At 39.0% G+C, this 15,416-nt stretch overlaps 2 protein-coding genes and 1 non-coding gene across 6 annotated transcripts in view; 1 reads left to right on the forward strand and 2 right to left on the reverse strand.

Annotated features, from left to right (window-relative positions):
* The window catches only part of myo1d (myosin 1D), a 113,340-nt gene extending 109,882 nt beyond the window's left edge, over positions 1-3,458 (forward strand). The window contains exon 22 of the mRNA XM_052571563.1: positions 965-3,458. Within this exon, the coding sequence (XP_052427523.1) occupies positions 965-1,121 (157 nt within the window). The 3' untranslated portion in view covers positions 1,122-3,458. The remainder of the gene's footprint in view (positions 1-964) is intronic.
* A 2,548-nt stretch (positions 3,459-6,006) lies between these two features.
* Positions 6,007-6,079, reverse strand: trnak-cuu (transfer RNA lysine (anticodon CUU)). Its single transcript has one exon. It is a non-coding gene; the product is annotated as a tRNA-Lys (tRNA).
* Positions 6,080-9,420: 3,341 nt separating this feature from the next.
* cdk5r1b (cyclin-dependent kinase 5, regulatory subunit 1b (p35)) lies at positions 9,421-14,742 on the reverse strand. Of its 4 annotated transcripts, none has more exons than XM_052570129.1 (2): positions 14,455-14,742; positions 9,421-13,061 (listed from the first exon to the last, which is right to left on the reverse strand). In XM_052570129.1, exon 2 carries the CDS (start codon positions 12,933-12,935, stop codon positions 12,021-12,023), a length of 915 nt encoding a protein of 304 aa, XP_052426089.1. In that variant the 5' UTR covers positions 12,936-13,061; positions 14,455-14,742; the 3' UTR covers positions 9,421-12,020. The 4 variants fall into 4 exon arrangements, with proteins under 4 accessions (XP_052426089.1, XP_052426087.1, XP_052426088.1 ...); XM_052570127.1 differs by having other exon boundaries at positions 9,421-13,103; XM_052570128.1 differs by having other exon boundaries at positions 14,451-14,742.
* Positions 14,743-15,416: the final 674 nt, after the last annotated feature.

Raw genomic sequence — 15,416 nt, forward strand, 5'->3', positions numbered from 1 at the left:
CCGAAAACAAAAGAACAACAAGTAAACATTTTTTTTTTGGTTAGCCTTTCTTTGCAAGCTTGTGAAAAAATGCTCTGATTTCTCTAGAAAGGGGATCTTTATTATAGTATTACCGCCCCTTAATCTGCATGTTTCCACCCAGGGCATCCCCATTGCAACAATGATGTACTAGTTCTAACGCCATGGCAAAAGTTCTAGTAAAGCATGCTAACTGTTCTGTCTTTGGCTGCTATGATGAACACAGAACAATATTTAGTGAGTCCCAGCCTCAGAGGAGACAAGAGAGCGGTTGATTTAGCGACTTATTTACTGTATATTACACTGGATATACAAAGAAAGGCTAGTACTATTTTTTCCACTAATTTTATCACCTTCATATCATTTTGAAAAAAACAAAAGTATTTTAAAGTTTATGGATTGGTTCTTGGAGCATGGCTCACTCAGAAGTTTTTGATTGAATTCATGTGACTAACTTAAAAATGAGTGATGAATGGCTCATTGTAACCCAGATTTTACTTTTTTAATTTTTAAGAAAACACGAGACAAGTGGGGGTTCATCTTTGCATGAACACAATGCTTTAAGTGTCAGTTGAGTCTAACGTGAATATATATATATATATATATATATATATATATATATATATATATATATATATATATATTTAACGAGGCTTTTAGCAGTCTGATCTGTTGACTTCAACTGCAGAGTGTGTGTGAAATAGTTGAACATTTCCATTTCCATTTACCCCTCTCTAAAAACACAGCCGCTCTCTCTCAGCCAATTTCTCTTGTGCTTCATCGATCCCCTCAGCGAGACAGTCTGGCATAAAATGCCCATCCACCCATAATCAACCAACCAGATGCGACAAGCACACAGAGCTCTGTGGATCAAAACAAAAACAAGAGCATATGGAATATTTCAGTGACTCTCTCTCTCTCTCTCTCTCTGTCTCTCTGTTTCTAGTGAGAAGAGGAAGCTACAGGTGAACATTGTCAGTCCCATTCATTGCAGTATGAATGGAAGGAAGTGCACTGTCATCGTGGAAACCAAGATCAACCAATCACAGCCAGACTTCACCAAGAGCCGATCGGGATACATTCTCTCAGTGCCAGGCAACTAGATGACCAGAGATCCCAAAACAGCCCCTTTAAAAGGACATTGACAGCAGGGTATCTATTTTGTGCTAGTCCAAACCTTTTAGTTGAACTGTAGATATGAAGCCATACCAAATTTGCCTGAAGACAGGCAAGGAAAAATGTTTAATAATAAAAAATAAAAAAAAGTTTGTCCCTAAATTCCAAACTTCAGTTTAGATTATGACAAGGAGGTAGCGATAAAGACCCTCAGAAAAGATTTACCAAACTCATCGCTGTTTATTTATTAAACATTAAAACCAAATGAAGCGCAATCATAAACGTAGTATTTATGAGGAACAGGATATGCAGGATTTTAAAAGTATCTAACTTGTGTTTTGAGGTTTTTCCTTCAAAGGGAATTTGTTGGTTTTTGATCACTGCTTCATGTTGGATGAAGAATAGCTCTGCTTGTGTCCCGATGTATTGCACAGATCATAAGCAGTCCTGCGGTTGCTGCTGAATTTGATCAGATGTTCTTGAGCGGGATGTGTTGATCATATCCTTAAACTCATTAACTGCTCAAAGAGGAGCGTTAAACTCTCTCGTAATTTAAACCATTCTTTTTTTCTGCATATAGCTGGTCATTTATAGCACATTGTATACAGAAACTGTCATATTGGATATAGCTTATATAATGTACTGTATATGCACAATATATAATGTAGTTAGGATGAGAGCTGTCATTTATTCACATATTTCCTGATTTTGGAGTAGACAAGCAAAGAAACAACAACAAAAAAAACTATTCAACCACTTCTGTGATGATAAAGCCATTTAAAAAATGCTCTCTCATGTTTACAATGACTTCAAAGTAGTTGCCATTTTACATGAGCCAAAAATGCATGTCACCAACCCATTGTTTCATTAGGGTCCAATTTTACTTCTGTCAGCTAGTTCTATTTAGTCATAGTTCAGTATTTTGTCAATATTACTACTGCAAACAGCTAGTGTTGATATTACGAACTTTGCACATCTGTGTGTATAAATGTGTTCAAATAAGAAAGAAAGAGAGCAGTATTGATTCATAGAACAAAATCAACAGAGTTCTGAGTGGAAACTCCCAAGATGTCTGACCCAGTTTGAAGCTTTCGTAACTGATAAAGAAAGTGCCAAGCTGAAAACTGACTGCTGTTCTTCATTCCTGAGATGTTTGCATAAATCTGGTTTTCCATAATTGTTTCATTGTTTTGTTCATGGCTTCTAGAAAGAGATCTTTTTTATCAGTTAATTAGGATCGTTTCTGGTGGCCAAAAATATCCCTAAGCTCCGATCACTGGGTGGAATTAAAATGAGGGAATGTGCATTCGATGGTGAACTAAGGGTCACGACAGTCAGACGGTCAGTGAACGCTGATCATGTCTGCTTCAAACAGGTGCACACACACTCTCTCATCTTCTTTCTCAGTCAGTGTGCTCTCTCTTGACTGTTAGCCTGGATTGTTAAAGTGTGTCAGTAAAAAAAAAATGCACATATAGTACGTTAGGAAGATCAAGTCAGATGATCTGATCCAGTTTCTGCTCACCAGTTCTTAAAAGCAAAGAATTGCAATAAATGGACTTACAGCGATTTCTAAAAGTTGTCAAGGTCTATTTTTCTAGAAATCAAACACTATTGTATATTAGACATTTTTTGGCCATCAGTAGAAAAATACTGACTGTGTGCAAATGCTCTTTTACCTTGATAAAAGGAGTTATATAGTTGATTGTTAAGTTGCATAAAATCCAACCCATTTCGTGGAGAGAGCAGTCTGTTTTGTTCTGGCAGAGAAAGTCATATGATACCGAATCATTATATAATATAAAGTAATTTCTGTCTTTCTTGTCGTGAACCCCAGTGATTCTGTTTAAGTGCAGAATAATTCCAGTTCCCAGGTAAAAGTCTTTTATGTTCTTTGTTGTAATTATACCTATTCATCTTGGTTAATATTCGAGATTCAGTCTGATCCGATCAAATAATGTGCCTACTTTTATACTTTAATTATTTAATTAATATATTTTAAATGATGTTTTAAATTTTGAAAAGATGTTACACATGATTGGACCAAGTCAAAAAGGGAATCCAGTGGGTTTCTACTGGTTTTCTTTACAGTGGGTTTCTTTAGGAATAGCTTTTTTTTTCATATGTATATTAACACAATAACCTGTGCATTTAGTAATGAAAATGATTATATGGAAACCAAGCAGCTACACTTTAAAACCATTATATTGCTTAGGAATGTTTTACTGTTTTGTTTTGTTAATCAAATAAACGCTGTACCAAATATCTGCTCCTGAAAATAAACATGCCCTTGAAGTGTCTGCTCCAAGGCTTTTGCTCCATCACGTTGATGTACAGTCATTATTTAATTGATTTGCTACAGACATCATTGAACCTGCCAATCTTTTTTGTTGTGGGCGTGGTTACAGCAGATCCATTTACATCAATGTTGAGGTATCATAGTTCACTTATAAGGGTATTGTAATGCTTGTTCTTGAGTTCATGGCAGACAAGTAGCTATATGATTTTATAGCCTAAATTATAAATCATTACTGTACTGGATTAATATGGAGAACACATTACATCATACCATGAATAAATGGCGACACTACAGGGGTGACACTGGTCCACCCCAACATGTGTGTGTGTGTGTGTATTTGTACATATTTGTCTTTGTATGTTTATAGATATAGCCATAGGCATAGCCTATATATAGTCATATCTATTTCTATTATCTTATTGCGGAAGAAGTTGAGGTAAACATCCTCACTGTCAGTTCACTTGTAAGTATCCGATTGTTGGTAATTCTAGTGAATTCATTTTAGCAAATTAGTTTGTCTTTTCATATTTAAAAGTTAGATTAATTTGAGTGAAATGGTTCATCTAAAAGGACTCTCATTTGAAGCTTTAGAAAGTCCAATTCATTCTATTGAATCTGTTTCTTATATGTACCTTTGGAAAGTTCGGTTCATTCTAGTGAACCAGTTCGTCTTCAACAGCCCTCTCTCCCATACAACTTTTTTTTCTCACATACAACAGTTCAGTCCCATTTGACGTGTGTCTTTAGAAAACTGATTAATTCTGGTGAATTTGTAAATGAACTTATTTTAAAAAGGTTTAGCGAGTCCCTACATGGCATTTCATAGTATATAAATTAGGAAGTAGCCTACTCTTTTTGTATTCTTCTTCTTCTAGTAATATCTTTTCAACTGCTGTTATTAGGAGTATTTATTCATTCAAAAACGTCTCAGGTTACTTATGTAACCATAGTTCCCTGAGTAGGGAACTTCGAACTGTGTCCTCTAGGGGTCGCTATGGGGAACACTTCATCGTTAACCGTGTCTGAAGCATACACTAGCCGCATTTCCACTGTGGGGCCAGTGCGAGCCAGGGCTTAAAGCGGGCCGGGCGGGGCTCATAGCCCCGGGCCAGTAGCACTGAGGCCAGAATAGCGCAGGGTTTCCACAGTGGAGCTTGAAGCACCACTGCACGTCACTAAAACACGCCTCTCAGAACAACGTCATGCAACCTCAAAATTTCACCAACAAAGAGAAGTTATCAGAAAACTTAGAAATAAGTCACTGGAACATGCGCGATCACAAAACGAACATGATGAAAACGGCAGTTTGTTTGCATGCTTTGTTATATATTCAAATTCAAAAGCATCGATGTTTTAACTATAGAATAAGTGATACATTGATCATATTGATTTAATTTATCAGGACTCAAAATTAATCACACATAAATGCACTTATTTCTATTTTATTTATTTATTTTTAAAGCTCATGAAAATAGCCTGCTTATTCAGTCGAGTCTGTTTCTGTTTATTAGCCACAGTAGCCGTCACATTTAGAATGAATGATCATATCTCTATTTTTATAAAAGCTCCCGAACAAAAAAACATTATTAGGCTATATTCTTTTATGATAGGCAACGTGAGATAAACTCTCGAGACGAGGCTTGTAACAGATAATATAAGTTACTTAATAAATACACAACTGTGATAGAGAATAAGAAGCTGATGTCTGATTTATCCAAGCGGTCATATTTACCATGTTTACTATGGAAACGTTAATGTTTAGCGTGCATAGTCTTTTACATTGCTTATAAATATTTCTGCCTTGTTTAGTGATTATAATCCACATCGGATCAAGTTATTTCAAACACTTGCTGCTAACTAAGAGTGAGTTTTGAGCTCAACTTATTTCAAAACGTCTTAAATACCGGTGTTAAAGCTGTTATCTTTCTGAAATGATCTGCGCTGACGCTCTCTAGACACGGATAAACTCCGCCTTTGTTCATAACTCCTCCTCTAGCCCCAGCTGGCCCGCTTTGGCCCAAGGTTTTCGTCGGGCCAAAAAACCCTGGCCGTTGGCCCCGAGGAAGCCCCGGCGAGGCACGATCAAGCCCTGGAAGTGACAGTGGAAACGTGACTGGCCCTGCCACGCACTAGCACGCCGGTCTTAGCTCGATAGTGGAAACACGGCCACTGAAAAACACCAACAAAACATTGGCCGGCAACAACCCATGAAAGTGAAAGTGAAAGTGACGTGAAATTCAGCCAAGTATGGTGACCCATACTCAGAATTTGTGCTCTGCATTTAACCCATCTGAAGTGCACACACACAGAGCAGTGAACACACACACACACACACACTGTGAACACACACCCAGAGCAGTGGGCAGCCATTTATGCTGCGGCGCCCGGGGAGCAGTTGGGGGTTCAATGCCTTGCTCAAGGGCACCTAAGTCGTGGTATTGAAGGTGGAGAGAGAACTGTACATGCACTCCCCCCACCCACAATTCCTGCCGGCCCGGGACTCGAACTCACAACCCTTCGATTGGGGGTCCGACTCTCTAACCATTAGGCCACGACTTCCCAAAAGATACAGTCGCCCAACGTGGGGCTCGAACCCACGACCCTGAGATTAAGAGTCTCATGCTCTACCGACTGAGCTAGCCGGGCTACATGACATCATTACCAGTGTGACTATAGTATAAAAAGCATGGCAGGAAGCTAGAGGATGCAGTGTCTCATTTCCTACTCAGGGAACCATGGTTACATAAGTAACCTTTGTTGTTCCCTTTCAAAGGAACTTCTAACTGCATCCTTTAGGGGTTGCTATGGGGAACAGTATACCCACGCCACCATGCTGAGGGGAGTGCAGGCCAGAACCATGGCGAGCACTAAGTACCAACTCTACCCTTTCCATAGGAGTTGCCCCTGGGACGTTAGAAAGCTTTCCGTGACATTATCTCTTGCGGCCAAAGGCCTAGGCTATATACCCAAACTTACCTATTAGGGCCAGACCCCTGGGCCTGGGGTAGAGCTCAAGGCTTGGAATAAAGAATATATTCCTTTAAAGGGACACAACCAAGAACCTTGCATCATACTTAGTCTTGGCCTGTCACAAAGGGGCTACCGCTTTGCTCTTGCATAAGCTTGCTGAAGGAGTTATCTCAGATCCCTAGTAGCAAGACCTGGTTTAAATAGGTATCCTGATGGAGTGGCACCCAAGATTAATGGGGCTTGTTGAGCTCAAGAAAGGGCATGAAGCAACTGCATGAAGCCCTTACCATATAGGTTTTTAGAAAATAATGCAGAGTACAAGCGTGCAAACTTACCACAGTGTGGATTTTAGAAAATGCGCAAAGACTTCATGTGCACGCTTACCATAACATGGATTTTAGGATACCATTTTAAGGGGCTCTCGTGGCAGTTCATAGATGGAATGGTACATCCCAAAACCAGCATGTTTTAGAGTCATCAACTTGATCTATGGTATAATGCTGGAATGGCTATCATTAAATATCTAGCTGAGGTGAGGGGCAGACACCCAGCTCTCAAATGAGAGGGGAGCTCGACCTTCCACCTGTTCCAATGCTGGAACAGCTTGCTGTAATTTACTTAGCTGAGGGATTCTAAACCCAGCTCTCAATGAGAGAGGGGGCTCGACCTTTGCCCTTTGCTCGATCGTTAGAATCAGGTGGGGTAAGCATACTGCAAGCTAGCCAAAAACTCAGCACATCAGAGAGGCAGAGGTATGGCCTAGTTCACGAATGTTAGAGGAGAACTCCAAATTCAGAAAGGATTCAAATTCAGTGAGGAACCCAAAATTCAGTGAGGAATTCAACTGCTCAGAAGGGAAGAGAACTTGAGTGCCCAAAAGGAAGCACCATGCTCACAATAAACCTCAATGCTGAGAGGAGCGATGCTTCAGAGTGTGTTAATAGACACACTGGTTGAGAGACCGGGGTCTATTTTATTGTAACATTTGTGTTTTTATTTTTTCCAAGCAAGAGCGCTGCATAATGTGGTTATCTGAGAAGGACATGATATAAACCATCTATCAAACAACTGCAGAGAGACCCACACTATACATTTCCTATATTAACAAAAGGAAATTACTTATAGGGAGAAATTTCCCATCAGAGTCTTGGCATGTTCTCACTGTGACGCAACGCGCAGCATGCATTCAGCTCCCGCGGGAAACACGCTCGACCCAACCACTAGCTTTCCATAGAAATCAAGTGCGAACAAACTGCTCCCCCTCAGTAGTCCTGCGAATGCATCACAATGAGTGCAGCAGAGCGCATCCAACTCCCTCGAGAGCTGAACGCGCTTGCTCTTCATTAAACACACACACACACACACCCCAGCACGCGAGCCGTTTGAACTGCAGGTATCAGAGCAAAGCCTCTGGCGAGAAACATGCACTCTTAAATGTTGTATTCTTCAAACTAAACAGTCAGTGAAGATGAAGAAGAGGATGACGTGTTCACCCGGTGCCTACTTATACTATAGTCACACCGGTAGTGACATCATGGGCTGTCGCTGACCAACATGTTGTCTGTGTTTTTCAATGTATGCTTCAGACACAGGTCACAATGAAGCGTCCCCCATAGCGACCCCTAGAGGATGCAGTTTGAAGTTCCCTTGAAAGGGAACCCACATATAATTATGTACAAATTGACATAGATTTTAGATATATAATCATTATATAGTTGGATAGACACACGCATTAAAAGCCCACCGTAATTCACAAAAATCCACCAACACTGGCTAATTAGAGATTTCTGTCCTTGCTACTTGCCCTAAATTTATGCTCAGTAGTGTAGTTTGGGAAGATTGACACTCTGGTCTTAAAGCTGCAGTAGGGAACTTTTGATGCTCTAGCGGTTAATAAACATAACTGCTTGCGTCTTGCAGAAGAACATCATAGCCGGAACTACTTCTCTCTGTTTATGTCTATGAAGAATCACAAAGTTACTGGGTTACTCCGCCGCGGTATCCCCGAAGCAATCTAAAATAGTCCGAATATAAACACTTATTATAGGTGCACCCTAGTGATTCAGGAGAAGCTTAAAACACGGTTTGGAAAATGGATTCATGGTGTACTCGCTTATTATGTTCATTTTTCTACATTTTGAACACAAACAAAGTTACGGACCGCAGCTCCGATTGGTTGTTTTTTACCGGGAGCAGCTGACTTTCTGCAAATGGCAATAGGACCACTGGGAGGAGCCAGAGGAGCTTGATTTTTTTCACAGATTATCTGTCTCATGTTCTACTGTCAGGACATAATGACAAGTTCAAAAAATATGTAAAAAATATATTTTTACAAAAGTTCCCTACTGCAGCTTTAAGCTAGCAAATATTTGTAAATCAACCATTAGTTTCAATGGTATAAGTAATAATAGGAAAATTGTATTGTTAAACAAGCTACCATTATCCAAAACAAACCGATCTGCGATAATGCAAGACCACATAATTGGAAAAATAGATGTTGTCTTGGTAAACTGCCAGTTTTCATGTTGCTAATCTGCTTATGTAACAGCCCTGCACCCAAATGTGACTAGGTACAATATTAGGGACTAGGGACAGTCCAGCTGAGAATTATAGTGTTCTTTAGGAGATGTCAGCTGAAACCTTCCTAAAACAAACACACCGTGGTCTATCTTTAATGATCAGTGCATCAGTTTATTTGTCATCACAGTACAAAAATAAATAAAAATAAGCAGAAACAAAATGCAAAAAGTTACAGCAACAGATTTTCGTCTTTTTTTTTTAAAGAACAAAAAAGTAACAGATCCGTAACCCCTCCCTCCCACCCGCCTGTCAAACTCTAGCCCGATACTATAGAGTCCTACCCTCTAATAAGCACGGCCATGCTCTGATCCTAGAAAATCAACTTGCACACAACACATTCTTCTATACAAATACACTCGTTCGCACTTGCACACTCATGCAATCCTTTTTTGTAACACTGTTTTCAGTTCTACAAAGAATTACGCAACAGATACAGAGAGAGTTTGACAGGAGTTTAATCTTTTACTTAACATTTTTTAAGTGTTTTTCCTTGTTTCAAAGGACTACTCTGTGATGCAAGTGGAAAAATGGCACATTATTGTGGGCTGGGGGCAAGTAATAGCAGGCAAGCGGTGAAGAAGGGCTCACCTACTTCAGACCCCACAACCTCAAACCCCTGCGGTCTCCTCAGACAAATTGCTCACAGAAAAGTGCAAGTCCCATATCCAAACCTCCCCTGGCACGTTTTAGAGTAAATTATTGGCTTCCTCGACCTTAAGTCACTTTAAGCAATGCAGCAGGGCAAGCAGTCTCACAGAATCCATCCATCCCACTTTCATATCATGAGAAGAACTGGCTTTGCATGAATTAACAGAGACATAATAATGTTTGCTTATATGACTGTCACAATCTTTTTTTTGTGTTTTTTTTTTTTGTGTTTTTTTGACTATAAAGAAAGAGATACATAACTACTGAAAGAAAGCATGCACAATTTAGGACTGTTGAGATGTTTTAAAGTGGGCAAATAGATCATATGACACATATTTTCCCTTGATAACCCAGATCCAGTTTGATTGATTCCATCAGTGTGGCTGTAAATGTAAGTTTCTAATATTTTATGTTACTTGCATTCTATTACATTTGCTCATCTCCAGAAATAGACTACATCTAATCCAGTTTAATGCCTGGAGCTTGATTTTGTCTGTGCTGTCAAGGGTTAATCGCTCATGATTGCTGTTGCAGTGCTGATATGTAGAACATCCCAACAGTACTTCACAGAGAAATTGGTTTCAGGTATTTCATGTTGTTTGAAACCGATCTTCTGTCACTATGATGAATTACCTTGGTGTTTCTCAGATCTGAAAATGGTCTTAAACTAAGCTCTTATAGATGTTATCGACTTGAATAATTCATTTGAATGCAAATGTGCATTAGCCGTAATCTTCATTCCCACCAAAAGGTAGCCATCGATCTAAATGCTGTTTTTTTTTTAACAACACGTTACTAAAATCTCTAAATGCTAGAGAGAAATGTGTGAAATAATTAATAAATAACAATAAATTACGATTCCGATAGATACTTGTTAATGACAATCCTACTGTTCCAAAGTTTGCCGGCCTTTGGTATGTGTTTTTAGACCTACATGATTTTCATCAAAGGTATGGCACTGTTTTTGATACATTTACAGGCTTTTCTGTACAGAGCCCCCTGTTAAAACTAGTCTGAATACAAAACAAAATGACAAAACAATGGCTCATTGAAGCAGGCATAGCAAGAACTTTTTTTTTTTCATATTTCATTCCCTAAACACATATGCAGTCGGCTTTACAAAAAAAAAAAAAAAAAAAACTCAAAATAAATAATCCGGCTTGAGTGTGCATTCAGATGAATACAGTTGTTGTTTTTTTTTTAAATGACGTAAACCAAAGGAGAGATCTGTTTAACTCTGTAACATGGATGAAAATAAAGTAGGTCTTTCTTACAAATGTGCAGACAACCTCTCCTTTTTGTCCATCTGTATCAACAGCCACTGTGCAATGCTGGCCTCAAAGTCCTTTCCCTTTATTCTTTGTGTGTGGCTTGGGAACATAAACAAGCTCAACCTGATGCTCAGGCGCCCCTCTTCCCTTTTTCCTTTTTGCAATTGGCTGTAACAGAATTTACAACATCAAGGTGTTTAGCATTCAGCGAGTGTCCGGTTTCATGGACACGGGAGAACAAGTGTCTGTTGATTATGAGTAAGTCTCCATTTGTATTGAGTGGTGGCAAGGATCTTGGTGCAAAGTGTCCAGAAGTCAGCTTGACAACAGCTGGATTCCTGTCCACATTCAAAGTTGTGTTCTTTTTGTCTCGTTGTGTCTTTTGAAGTCTTTTCTGACAGTGCTTTTAAATATTCACTAATTAAGAGCATTTGGTCCACTCAAGTCTGGCATTTCTTTATATTCAGGTGCAAAATTGCCATTGCTAAAGGTAATGAAAGACCCACTGCTCCTTTTGAACAACATTAGCATCACCCATTGCTTCCTATAAAATGTATGAATGTGAATAATACAGTGAAGGATATCTCATTATTCATTCCACCCATGTAGGAGCAAAATAAATGGATAGATCACCCTCAAAAAACGAAAATTGTGTTGTCATTTACTCACACTCTAAAAGAAGAAGAGACAAAAGGAGATACTTTTTTCACTTTTAAAAATTCTATTCTTCCATGAACAACATTTCCATTCTCCAAAAAGTGCTTAATAGTGGAAAACAGTTCTTTAGATGTTAAAAAAAAAAACTTTATACCAATAGAAATTCCTTGTTAAGAACTGAAATAACTAAAAATGGTTCTTCAGTGGTATTACTGTGAGAATCTGCTCTTGGAACCTTTATTTTGAAGAGCCTACAATGAGAGTCAATGGGGTCCATTGTTTCTGGACTAAGAAACACTGAGAAAATTTTCTAAATATATTCTTCTGTGTTGCAAAGGGCATACAGGTTTGGAACAACATCAGGGTGAATAGATTTCTCAGAATTTCCATTTTTGACTGAACTACCCCAGAAAAAAAAAAAGCCAGACGAGAGTGACACCAAAGACATCTCCAGAGCCCCCTCACCGGTCAAGGCCAATGAGCAGACGACTCCTCTCCTCCTCCTTCTGACTCTCGTTTTTGAGGTCTGCAAAGACCTGGGTGAAATAGTGAGGATCCGAGTTGATCTGCAGCATCTTGGCGCTCATCAGGTTGATGATGGACAGGCAGCGATCCCAGAATGTTTCTTTGGAGGTCTCCACCAGGAATGGCTTGAGAGGGTATGAGATTTCATTGCCCATGTAAGAGTAAGAAAGGTAGAGGCAGGTCAGCAGCACGGCCTGCAGCTCGTGCTCCGTAGCCACTTCAGAGGAGACCACATCGCGGCAGAGCATGTAGACAAAAACCACGTTGGCTGGTGTGATGAAGCCCTGGTCCTGCCACCCCTGGAGCAAAAGAGAACGATCCACGCTACGGAGCCACAGCACTGGGTCGGTGGGAGAAAGGTGCTTGAGTCTGTAGCACCTCCGGCAGAGGAACTCTCCCAAACAGCGGAGCAACTCACTGGTGGATGCTTGGACAATCACCCTCTTAGGTGTCCCGGGAACAACGTTGGAGTTGGAAAGAGGCGCCTTCTTGACCGAGGAAGCTGTGTTGTTGGAGTTTTTGGAGCCTTGGTTTGATGGACTCGACTGGTCCTGTGTAAAGGCGGAGAGATTTGCGCAAGACTGTGACTTCTTGAGGTTCTCATTGTTGAGGTGAGAAACATTGTTCTGGTAGCCAGTATTAGGCTGCACCTTCTTAGACCCCTTTTTCTTAGCTGAGACGGCAACTATTCGTTTCCACGGCAGAACGTTGATGAGTGGGTGCCGCTTAAGGTTCTTGTCCTTGGCGTTCTTGCTGTTTTGAACCGCCGTGTAGTGGCCCACGGTGGCCGGGCCATCCTCAAACAGGGCGGCCTTCCGGTAGCTGGGTGAAAGTGATAGTACGGTTCCCATGATGCTGGGAGCAGGTTGTCAGAATCTCAAGGTTAGGGGTCAGCTAAAGAAGGTGCCAAACTGGAGCCCCACTGCTTCCTGGGACTAATTCAATTTGTGTTAGACATCCAAATTTAGGTTGGTGCTCTAATTAAAGAAGAATGAAAATGGGATATATGAGAGCAGTGCCTGTAAAACAAAAAGCATGTATAAATACATATACTTTTTTAAAATATCAAATTGCTGTTTTCCTGACACCTTTTAATGGAGCAATTATATAAGTATTTTGATTAACATCGCATATTTTTTTCATACTGCAGAATGCAGTATATGCAGAACAATTGTGCAAAATATATTGTCTTTAGAATAAAATATGCATTATAATATAATACTAGTAAATTTTATCTTCATGATATAGATCTAATTGTTGCCTTTTTAAATTTCTTGTAATTGTTATGTTAAATTTGAAACAAAATTCAACAACACAAATAAAGTATCATATGATTATACCTGTAGAAGTGCCCTAACAACATAAAACTGTGTGCTTGCCTGGAAATTAGGCCTTTTGTTTTCATTAAAATAATCTTAAATTATTAATGCTATATCCAAGATGATTTGACAATGAGTTTTCTCAGGTGTTAAATAATTATCGTAAGTCAAAAATGTCCATATATTATGGAAATTTCTGTATACTGTTCTACACATGTAAACTTAAAATTGCCTTTTTTATTATTTCTTGGTGGTTTAAATTTGACTACAGCCATCTACTCTACTTCATAAACAGGCCTTATAAAGGTATTGCGTCGTAGATTATAGTAAGAGGCATAGATCCTTTATTCCTTGAAATGCACTCACAATAATAATCAAAGCTTTTCTACAATATAAACAATTGATTTGCTGTGTAGATCTACCACACTTACAATATCATAATTTACAGCCCACGTTGTAAAGAAATAACACAGCAAACTCAAACCCGACAATGAACATAAATAAAGACAACGCCATGATTTCAGATTCCACTGTTTACTGCCCTCTTGTAAATACTGACTCCACTGTATCACCGCAAATTTGCATTTAATAGTAAATTTAATATTCTCATTCCTCATTCAATGCATGTTTGTAGATGATTTAACAAAACAAACAATCAAACAAACAACAACAACAACAAACATCTGTTTTGCTACTATAATGTATTTGTAAACCATCTGTTTTGCTACTATAATGTATTTGTAAATCATCTGTTTTGCTACTATAATGTATTTCTACGTTGCTCAAACATATCGGCCACTGTCCAAGGTTCTGAAAATGTGTGATCCTCCCTGCGATGTTTACATGAACACGAGAGATTACTGGCACTCGTTTTCATCATAACGTCAACAAAATTTGAATATAGAAAGACAAATCAACAAAATACATGCCGCTAACCAAGCCAGCTTACAATTCCCATATGAATACAGTAATGTATTTAAAATACGACCAACAATCAAACAAATAAAAGACCTATGAACACAGAAGCTTCGATGAAAAACAGCTCACCTACAGGAATCTGCTCTCCTCCACGATGCTTTTGCAAAACAAGAGCCGCAGTAATGGCTGTCTGGGTTTATCCTTGATAAACTGCGCATCAAGGAGATGCAAAAACAGCCACCCCAAGAAAAATATTGAATATAAGGATTTGTCAGGAAGCCTAAATTCCAGTGGAATAATAGGCTTTTAATCAAACAAAACAATCTTCACGTCTTGTCGGTGGTCTCTGTAGGCGCTCCAGTGGTCTGGGGATGCTTGATGTCTCCTTTGGTTGGTGATGCTGAGAACTGTGAAGCTGTGCTATTGGTCCATACCAGCAGATACGGGATTTGGGTTGATGTGTTAGAGCCGCGCTCGCGCACTGCGTACTGCCGTCAGAAAATCAGTGCTAGAGCGCCTCCCTGTGCTGTGTGCTTCATTTAGGGACGTTGCTTAGCCTACTGCCCCGCAGTATATATAAACCATTTTTGTTATAAGCTTTTTTAAGAACTAAAAAAAAAAAAAAAACAACAACAACAAAAAAAGAAGAATTCTTGATACATTCCCATTTATGAACATGTTAATTTTTTTTAAATGTTACCTGAATATTCTTTTTTTTTTTAATGATCTTTGAAGACAACATTAAGGGGAACCTTTAATTGTATTATTTTGCAAATATAATGCAATGTAGCTTTTCGGACAAACATTACTATTTCAGAATGTTTCAGATATCTTAGTTTTTTATAATGTATTTATACATGTAGGCTTGCTAAAAAAGACCAGGTAACTTTGATTGAATATTCTAGTGTTAGCTACTGGAATAATGTTTGTTCTTAACTTTGAAAGAACTTTGTCAGAATGTTATTAATTAATTAGCTACTTTATCGTTCCTTGTTAGCAGGGTTTGTGTTTTCATTCAGCAGAAGCACATAAACAGGCAGGATGGTCAATGGCATAAAGATAACCATACACCAGGCTACCTTATGTATTATTATA

The sequence above is a fragment of the Carassius gibelio genome, chromosome B12 (assembly GCF_023724105.1).
Source record: "Carassius gibelio isolate Cgi1373 ecotype wild population from Czech Republic chromosome B12, carGib1.2-hapl.c, whole genome shotgun sequence".
NCBI lineage: Eukaryota > Metazoa > Chordata > Actinopteri > Cypriniformes > Cyprinidae > Carassius > Carassius gibelio.

Coding starts and splice junctions, on each gene's coding strand:
- cdk5r1b (XM_052570129.1), bottom strand. CDS start 12,935: ATGGGAACCGTACTATCACTTTCACCCAGCTACCGGAAGGCCGCCCTG.